Below are 10,075 nucleotides of genomic sequence, written 5' to 3' on the forward strand. Positions count from 1 at the left end.
TTCGCAATGCGTGTGTTTCCGTGTCTGAAGAACGTTTAAAATTTCGGTACCCACACAGAGACGTTTCTCGTCAGTCTCGTCATCTCTTTAAAAATTCATTTCTCATACGTCTATCAATCGAAGGAAACAGATTCTTTGGATATGATTTTCTTGGCCAAAATCAGCCGTCGAAAGGTATTGCAACATTGAAACTGGATAGATAAAAAGTAAAAGAAAAATAGAAAAACGAAGGAGATTTCGAATTGAAAAAGAATTCAGATAGAACTGCATCTTAATCCCTTTTTAGTTATCATTCCTCAAGAAATGTTGCTGTCTTAAAATGACAACGAGTAATTTCTGTCATGTGTGCAGTCACTGGTAAAAAAGACGATGAACTCTCTACTGTATGCCTTTGTTGTTTACGAATCGCATTAAAATAACTCGTCAGCGAAATTACGAGTTAATACTTCTCGGACAATATCCATAAGACATCGTAAAGACGTTTTATATTCAGGCAAGACTTTTCAGGCGTGTTTCAAACATTTTTCGCAATTATAAATTACTCGTGATCTCTTCAGACATTCATGGCGTAGTATACCGTGTTTGGAGTATTAGCCGGAGCGGACATGAGACTGGTGTTGGGATCGACGTAAGAGTTGGACATCAGCAGGACGTGTGATGTCGAGTTCGCCGGACCAAGAGCCGATTGTGGGAAGTCTCGGACGGGCATGCTGGCGGCACCTTCGGGAACTCCGCGTTCCGTTACTGCGCACGTGTTAATGATGCGTGGTAATTGCATTACCGTCGCCGAAGACCCGGCGACGGCTGTCACAGTCGCAGCTGACGATGATGACGCCGGGCACGCGAGTGGAGTGATGTTCCCTGATACGGACTGTGCATTACTACCGTAAGGCGTACCCAGAACCGATTCGCAGTTCTTATTGCTATTAGTTATGATCCCGGTGCATTTTAGGGAAGTAGTGGCAGCGGCCGATATGGATGAGGACGAAGACGATAGGGCGGACGCCGATGCTGAAGACGATGACGAGGACGATGAGGAGGAAGACGACGAGGACGATGATGAAAACGATGAAGCGGCCGCGATGGAAATCGTTTGCGTTTGCACGTCCGCGGCGACGGCGACGGCAGTCGCGGTGGTACCAGCAGTAGCGGCGCCGCGTGCCAGGTGAGCCGGATACAATGGATAGCCGTCCTGGTTACTCGCTGGAATACATCTCGAAGGCGCGATCACTGTGTACGAGGATGGTGATTGCTGCGTCGCCATGGGCACGCGGTACGACGCTATTTCGCCGTGATGATGCTGATGCTGATGTTGATGCTGATGTTGATGATGGTGAAATTGCATGGGATGTACCGTCGAGTGAGGCACAGGAGAGAATGCGATGTTGGGCGAGCGGAAGTCTTCAGTTTGATGAGGATGTATGTGTAGATGTAAGGCCTGTTGGGCACTCTGCAATGGCATGGAATTCGGGTTGGAGGCGGATACGAGTGGTGGCGGTGGCGGAGGGGGAGGCGGGATGGGTGGTGATGTATTTAAATTGGAATGTGACGTCGCGGAACGATTCGTATTGTAATACAACGCCTGTTGCTGATTGGTCTTGTTTAAACGAGGATACGGATAACGCTCGATGTGGCTGGCGTAATTCGGAGAAGAATGCGGCGGCAAGATACGCTGTATGTTCTGATACGTGGGATCCGACATGCCACTGTATGGCACAAAGTACATGGTGCGATAGCACTTGGTACTGACAGCAGGCACGGTACCGCCGGGCATCACGTTGCAGTGATAGTTCGCGATCGTCACCGGTGGGTTGCGACGTTGCATCTTCGACAGAGTGTTGGTGTATATTGCACCCGCGATATCATCGCCACCGCTGGTTCCTCCGCCGCCGCCACCACCACCACCTCCTCCACCACCACCACCACCACCACCACCACCACCACCACCACCACCACCACCACCACCACCACCACCACCCGCGATACGTAGCATGCGTGTGCTCGACAACTGTTGTTCTTGAAAGTAGTGATGACCATTTCTGTGCTCGGCATACAGGTGCGCGGCGCCGTCGCTGGACGGAGTTCTGACGAATTGCCGTGGTATCGCGTTCTCCAGATAAGTCGTGTGCTCAGAAATACCCTGGATATTCGCTGTTACCGCCGTGCTCTCGGCAATAGTCTGATATATGTCATCGATTTGCTTCTGCATTGTGTTTATGCGATTGATCGTGTTTGTATCCCGCTCGAAGCTCCCCATCGTTGCGTACGTGTCTGTAGGTATGGGAATCACCTCGTCCACTCCGTCAGCGGTCAACAGAGACTTTGCATCGATCTTGTCGCCGTTTACATCGCAATACATCGGCCATATCGAGCCAGATCTCGCATCATTGTTAGCTGCACTGGCGCAAGTCGCTCGTGCTCGATGAATAACTTCGTTGGTAGCCTCGTATTGCGTTTTGATACCCGTTACCGATGGTCGTCGATTGAACCCATAATCGTTGAGTTCGTCATCTTCCTCATCCTCTTCATTGTCTGCATGCGCGTCCTTGCTATCATGATTCTTAATGCTCTTACCGTCATAATTCTCAGATGTATTTACGGCCTTGTCCTCGGAATGATAGCCATTAATGAATGTGTAACGATCTTCTGGTTCGTTATAGCGGCGTTTTATTCGTTCCATTCTCGACTTGTCCTGCTCAACGAACGCGAGCAACTCGTCAGCGGTGTTATCGCCGATGTCGGGCCTACTGCCTATCGGCGTACATCTCGTCACATCCGGTTGACCAGCATACTTCCTATCATCGCCATTCAGAGCTGCCTCTATGTCTTCTAAACTGTACGACGAATCCGAGTTATAGCTTATCGATTCACGGTTCGAGGATGCCAACATCCTGGAGTCATTTCGGTAATAATCGTCCTGATTATCAGAACTGTTGACTGTGACACAGGATAACGGTGCCAGACTCGCTAGTAATTGCCTTCGTACATCCGAGTTCATTTTTGTCAACGGATTTTTGGATTGGCACTCTTTGGCGAGAAGATTTCTTCCACCTGGGCCTATCCCGAGATCTGGTAGATTCGATTGAATGTTTTTCTTATGCGCGAATAGATCCGTGATCTTCCTGTAGGTAGACTGATTTGGTGGATTGTCCGTCACCAACATCGGCATTCCCATCGAATTATGCCCATGCGTGTTCGTGAACGTGCTCGCCGTCGTTGCCATCGCTGCCGCCGCCGCAGCTGCCGTAGTCATCGTTGCCGCCGTCGCCGCCGTCAAGGAGTTTGATCTCGTCGACACCATCGTTGGTAAAATGGCAGTGGTTTCCGTCGAGGCTACACTCGCCGACAGCGACTCGCACATAGGCCGTTCCTCACCCAAAGGCGATGTTCGTATCGAGAGATCTCCACCGTACTTGGGATCGCTCGCGGAATTCGTGTTGTCAGAGCTGTCGGTCGTGTCCAGGTTCTCATCGTCCTGATCGACGCACGTGAGCTGCCTGATTCGCTCCTCCAGCGACAAATTTTTTGGCCGCAGATTCTTCTTACGCGTTACCGTGTTGTACTTGCCGATCAGACTACGCCGCAGAGTGTTCCGCTCGATAGATCTCTTGATCGAGCTGGACTCGCATTCTGGCGATTCGTAGGAGCCACCAGGGACCGTCGACTTTTTAACCGCATCGAACAGCCGCAGACTCTCGGCGGTAATCAGAAACTTCTGCGCTTCATCCTGAGAGTGTTCCGAGCTGGTCGAGTTCACTTTGTTAGCCGGTACCGGCGGTGGCGAGATGAACTTTGGGTTGGGAAAGAGTTGTCTCACCGCGGAATTTGGCTTTAAGCTGTTACTAGCGAGGGACACGTTGCCCAGTTTGAAAACAAGGGACAGCTCTTTCGCGTCCTGCTCGCGCGACTGTTCGCCCGTTGTCGTTTGATCGCTGATGCGTTCCACTTCCATCGTCGTCGCAACTCTTTTATCGTTGCCCGTTGAATTTTTGACGTTTGCATTACATTCACGATCCTCTGTGACGTCCGAATCGTTACACCGTGTGGTGAACTGCGCCGCGTTCTCGTGAATGATCGACGAGCCGCCTGTCCCGGGACAAAGCGCCGGATTAAAACTGTTATCCTTTGGGGCATCGCAAACGCTTTTATCTTTATCCATATCGGATCGCCCGAAGCAATCCTTCCGCTCTTCCTCGCTAATTTCCCGCACGATGCGTCGCTCCGTAACAGTCGTCATCGTTATTGTTTCCACGAGATAACGATGGTGCAGATCTAGGAACAAAGTTACCGTATATTTGAATCAAACGAGAAAAATAAATGCACTGCGAACGCGCAATGAAATTTCGAACGCTTTCGTTTAGTGCGCGAGATAACATTTTACCATATAAAATTTTTATCTCGAATATTGCATGCTACAATGAAAGCATTAGTTAGATAGGTACGTGCACCTCCTCTAATTTACTCGAACTTATCGTCTTCCGCATCTTCATTTACGTCATTTTCGAAATTAATGGTCATCGGTTACATAGTTATGAATTATCTATGTAAAGAAATACTCGCGTTCCGTTTTACACAATGTCTCATAATATTTTTTAAAGATTACTACATGAACTACATCAATATTATAATACTATAATAACAATAGCTTTATTAAAGTCGCATGAGATAAAAGATGTTATATACAGATAAGATATTAGAGAGCAGCATTTCAAAAGAAGAAGGATCAGCGATGATGCTATTCTTACAAGGCTCAATCTTTATTGTAATCAATAAAATTAAAAATGACAATAAAATCAATGATGATAATAATAATAATAATAATAATAATAATAATAATAAAGAATGTATGCGAATACAAAAGCTATAGAAAAATACTAAGCTATAAAAAAAGATTTTCTCTCTCTCTAGATCTAATTAATATAAATAAAAATAATAAAATTTATTAATGATAAAAATATTGATGATAAATTGATACAGTTAAAATTAATACAAATAAAAATGATAATAATAGACGATAATAAATATAGTCAGATACAAAACTTTATATAAATAGAAAGAAGATCATAAACATTGATACATACAGATATATAAAGATGTAAGAGTTCATAGAATAAATAATGTAATCGGCGATTAAAGAAATTATGAACAAATACTGAGGCTTAAAGAATACAATACTTAAGATGGATATAATATATTCACTTATATATGAGAAGCAACGAATCTGAGAGTACAAATAGAGAAAAAAGAATGAATATCAATAGATAATGAGTTAAAGTAGTTTACAGCAAAATATGAAAAGGCAGCCTGAAAGTTGTGAAGAGGGTAAGAGGATTATAGTAAAGATTGAAAACATGTAGCGTTTTCCTGTTATAGATGATACTTGATGCAATCGAAAACATAAATAAATGTTTGCCTGCAGGACAGATTGTATTTCTAAAAATAAATCGCGATAAAAATACTCAAGTAATTTGAAGTGAAAAAAAGATATACCGGAATGAGATGCCCGATGTTGTTTATCCTGTTTTTCTTGCAAATTTTTCTGATTGCCGTCGTGCACTGTGTCCTTACTGCCCTGCGTATCCTGTTCATTCCCACGATCCTTCGTTTGCGATTCGCATTCTGGAACATAAGAGGCAAGATCGAACTCATATACATCTTAGCTCACGTCTTTACGCAATTATGCGCATCATTATGACTCCATTAAGCACGCATGTTTATTACAGGTTTCAAGACAATAAGATGATATGTGAAACGTATATTATATATTATAACTCACTAACGATCTTTGGATAATACGAGATCCTTGCAGAATTTGTTACGCAGTGCGTCAAATCTGCCATATTGATAGCTGCGAAAAGCGAAGTCGAGGTGTCTGATACAAATGCCATTTCTGTACTGCAGTATCTCATTAAGACCTCGCTAGAAACTTTATCTGTTATCAGGTATGTGTGTTACGACGTCGTGGTAGAGATACGCGGAAGAGATATATGAGGTGTGTCAGAAATCGCGTACTTTCCTTTGATTTTATTGAGATCACTTCCTAGGTAGAGAAACACCTGCCTCTCATTTCCCGAAAATTTTATCGAACGCCATTTTTTTTCTTTCTTTTTGATATAATATACAGTCATTAACGTGCATTACTTAAGTTGCGAGTGAAAACTTTACCGAGAAAAAATTTGAATCTGGATGATCACTCTCCAAAGATCGTTCATGTAGTCCATCATAAATTAAAATAAATTCGACAATAGATAAAATCAAATAAATAAAAAAAACATATAAAGACTGTACGTTCATCAATCTTTAACTGTTTAATTTTTGTTATGTGAAATTATGTGAAATCTCAGACAGATTGTATCTACTTCTCACAATGGATTCTGGTTACAGGCGAGATTTAATTTTTTTTAAATGAGACTCAATTTTTCTTAATTTTGGTACGTGTATATTTGATATACATGTATTTTATATTGAAATATTTATATTAAAGAAATGAATATTTCATCTAATTAAAAAAAAGAATTCTTTTTAAAATAATTTGACGGTAGAATTGTGGTATTTCTAAAGGGGAAACTTCTCATATAAACGTTATCAAAATCGAAGGAGTTTCCTAATTAGAATAGTTATTGGTCTAACCAAGCGATGGCCATCGATGTTTAATGTACTTTCAAAGTCGCACCGTGTGTATCGAGCGATTGACAGCTTGGAAATAACTTCTGCAGTTTCTAGCACTCCTCTATATCGTAATGTTTTACCATATATCACTTACCGTGTCACAAGAAAACGAAGCTTGTTTTCCGACTTACCAAACAGTTTGCAGTGTAATATATTTAAACCATGTAAAATATTTCTACCATGAAATATCGCGATTTCGTGTTGTATTTCAAAAATTGCGAGAATTAAAAAAGGATTTTTTCCAGTAAATATATATTTCTTCTTTGATTTTATGCCAAGTAAAGATAATCTTGTTTGACATAAGGTTAAAGAAAAAATATGTATTTAATGGAAAAAGCCTGAACATAAAAGTCTGTTTTACATATAATTTACTTTGTATAATTTTACCACATATTTGAGTCCAAGCTTGGACTTATTAAAAAATGTCATATTAGGAGAAGATGCATGTGTTTTTCCTTCACATTCGTATGTATCGCAACCTGTTGCGAATTTAAAGTACACACGAACAATAAAGATTTTACATTGCGAACTTTTGTGTCGGACACGTTTCAATAAATCTAATACGTTGTTTCAATGAATCTAATGTACGTTGAAAATTTGTTTAGCCCATGTGTGAAATGTATGCGGGGAACTATAAGTTATGTAAAAATACAATCCCTAAAAAGTACTTTAAATATCTTTTATTCTTCTTTTGTTGTAAACACTTCGAGATTTTGTAAAATCCCAAACACCTGTACCTAGTCTAATATGCCTCCTAGAAAATTTAGGCATACTATTTCGTAGCATAAAATGCAAACCGTTTAGTTAGAAATATAAGTGTTCTTACCGAGTATCTCCCGGGGAAGTACCGGAGTTACGCTAGGCCGCGCTTCCGGTGAGTTGACATACACGAATAAACCTATACTCTATAGCTATATACATTGGCATTTTGCGTGACCGCGATTATAGATCCTGATCAGAGTTTTTAATCGATTAATATAATTACGGATGACAGCGTTATACGGATTACCGATGTTTATAAAAATGTTATTTGAATTATTTTCTCTTAGACAGCAACTATTGCTGAATTTTCGATGCTAAAAACATTGAATGCTCCTTTAAAAAAATTTTACGATACGATGCCTGTGTTTTAATCATCGTTTAAAAAAAAAAGCGAACGTTATAAAAAACTGTTATATTGTAACTATCGAAATAGAACGATTCTGAATATTTATAGATTCAGATATTTTTCCCTTTTAAGCTTTCTTGATATTCTAAAGAATGCGCATAAAAATCCTGCTATGTTCTTAAATGGTTTACCAACCGTGGCTAGACTCATGAAAAACAATACCATTATTATATTCGCATCCTGTGTGAAGGGATATCGTGGGACTGTTTCTCGGTTATGTGTGAGAAAAGAGCTGAACAACGATGCAATTCTTCTAATTTGCACCTTTCCATTAAAGCTGATAGATTTAACTTCAGATATGTAGCATCATCATTACTTTCATCATGCATGCTATAAGTGTAGCATAAAGCATATAAATTAACATATTTTTTTAAATTATTTTATTACAATACGCGAGCATAATACGTTATTATATTTCGAAGTTATTCCCTTTTCGCAAAAGTGACTTCACGTCTACGAGAATGGTTTTATAAAAAAGTACAGAGATTATAATTTTTCAGATATACATATATAATCGATTATATAATCGATATCGATTTTTAAAAAGGAAAGTATATCTCTCTTGATCAAACAATAATTTTCGTTCGAATTCTATCCAATGATACATCCATATTTTGAAACTGAATGTCACAGAGAAATATTTTAGGAAAAATATTTTATTGTAAATAATAGCGAAAAAGTAATAGATTTAATACATGTGCAGCAAATCGAGCATTTAAAGTATAAATAGTATTAAATTCTATATACATCCGCAATAGACATAGAAAAAAAGCTTGTTTGAAGCCGAAAAAATTCACTTTGATTCTACAATAAGAGTAATTTTTGACAATATTCGAAACAAAATGGGTAAATAAAATTCTTCCAAACGAATTTCTCTGTAAAGAATTCACAATCAGATATTGTCAATAGAAATCATGGACCGTTGTTCAAATAGAAATTAGTGTATAAACTTCTAGTGAAGTGCGAATAGCGCCTAGTTTTCGAAAAAATTATAGACGTAAAAATCGGGATGGAAAGAGGAAAGACAACATGCAGTCTTATATCCGTTATGATTTGGTACCGCAAATGATTAATGTTGCGAGTGTTTTAAATGAATATTTTACACGGTTGTTAGATGATAATAACGGACTGCATTAGATTTTCTTTTCTTCTCTAATCAGCAAGGTGATACGTATCAAAAGTTTTCTGAATGTTAAAGTAGTGTACGTTATGGTTTACGTTGTGTTAAGCTTTTGTGCTACGCGACTGTTCGTTGCAGAATATTATGAAACTATTCTCTTCCTTAACAAGAAGAACATTTGTATGGCTTTTTGATTTTGCTTTAAATTTATGTAGAGAATTCGTATTCATTTCTTACATTTTTAACATAATAATTTTAAGTTATTATCTTTATATTATATAATAATGTTTATTATATGTTGTATTATTTTTAATTGCATTATTCTTCTTTATATAACAAAAAAAGGTGAAATTTACAAAACAGATAAAAGTCATGCAAATGAACAAAAATAGTAATTAAATTAAAAAATAATAGTTAAATTCTTTTGTAAAAATTAAATGTCGCTTAATCAACGATATTTTTACTAAAATATATTCTTATTCAATTACAGAAGAGATTATGCCTTAATTTTCAATTATCTAAATGAGAATCTGGGAATTGAAGAGATCTGCTGTTTGCGAGCAGTTAATTCCCTACTAAGGGAATATTTATAGATATAGATATATATAAAGCTTCGTTAGATTCCTCAAGACAATCCTCAAGACAAAAGTGCAATATTCAGGTAAAGCAATTTTCGCAATTGCTCAACTGTAAATTGCTCCTAATAAAAAAAAAATTGGCTTTTTCCCTTCAATATGTTATTAAAGGTCGAATTTTGAATCCACAGGTCGAATTCACAGATAAATTGCGATTTAGAATTAATAAGACGATTATAAAATAATCGTTTACCTAGGGAAAAAATGTTGTTCTAAAAAAATATTTTACTTTTGTTACATACAAAGAGTTCATCTTTTTTTTTCAAATTCTCATGTTAGTAAAATTGCAACATTCAATCGATTTCCGTAATCACTCATCTATAATTACTTTTAATAAAAAAAATTGGCTTTTCCTTCAATATATTACTGAAGATATTATTGAAAGTTGCTTCTTGTGTGTGTGTGTGTGTGTGTGTGTGTGTGTGTGTGTGTGCGCGTGCGTGTGTGTGCGTGCGCGCGCGCGCGTGTGCGTGTGTGTGTGTG

General features: G+C 38.9%; 1 protein-coding gene across 1 annotated transcript in view; it reads right to left on the reverse strand.

The window, feature by feature from the left end:
• Nucleotides 1-553: 553 nt before the first annotated feature.
• The window catches only part of LOC105624104, a 16,396-nt gene continuing 6,874 nt past the window's right edge, over nt 554-10,075 (reverse strand). The window contains exons 2-4 of the mRNA XM_012205464.1: nt 5,491-5,619; nt 1,978-4,272; nt 554-1,881 (exon numbers count right to left, since the gene is read on the reverse strand). Of these exons, the coding sequence (XP_012060854.1) occupies nt 554-1,881; nt 1,978-4,272; nt 5,491-5,619 (3,752 nt within the window). The remainder of the gene's footprint in view (nt 1,882-1,977; nt 4,273-5,490; nt 5,620-10,075) is intronic.

Source organism: Atta cephalotes (assembly GCF_000143395.1).
Source record: "Atta cephalotes unplaced genomic scaffold scaffold00073, whole genome shotgun sequence".
Taxonomy (NCBI): Eukaryota; Metazoa; Arthropoda; class Insecta; order Hymenoptera; family Formicidae; genus Atta; species Atta cephalotes.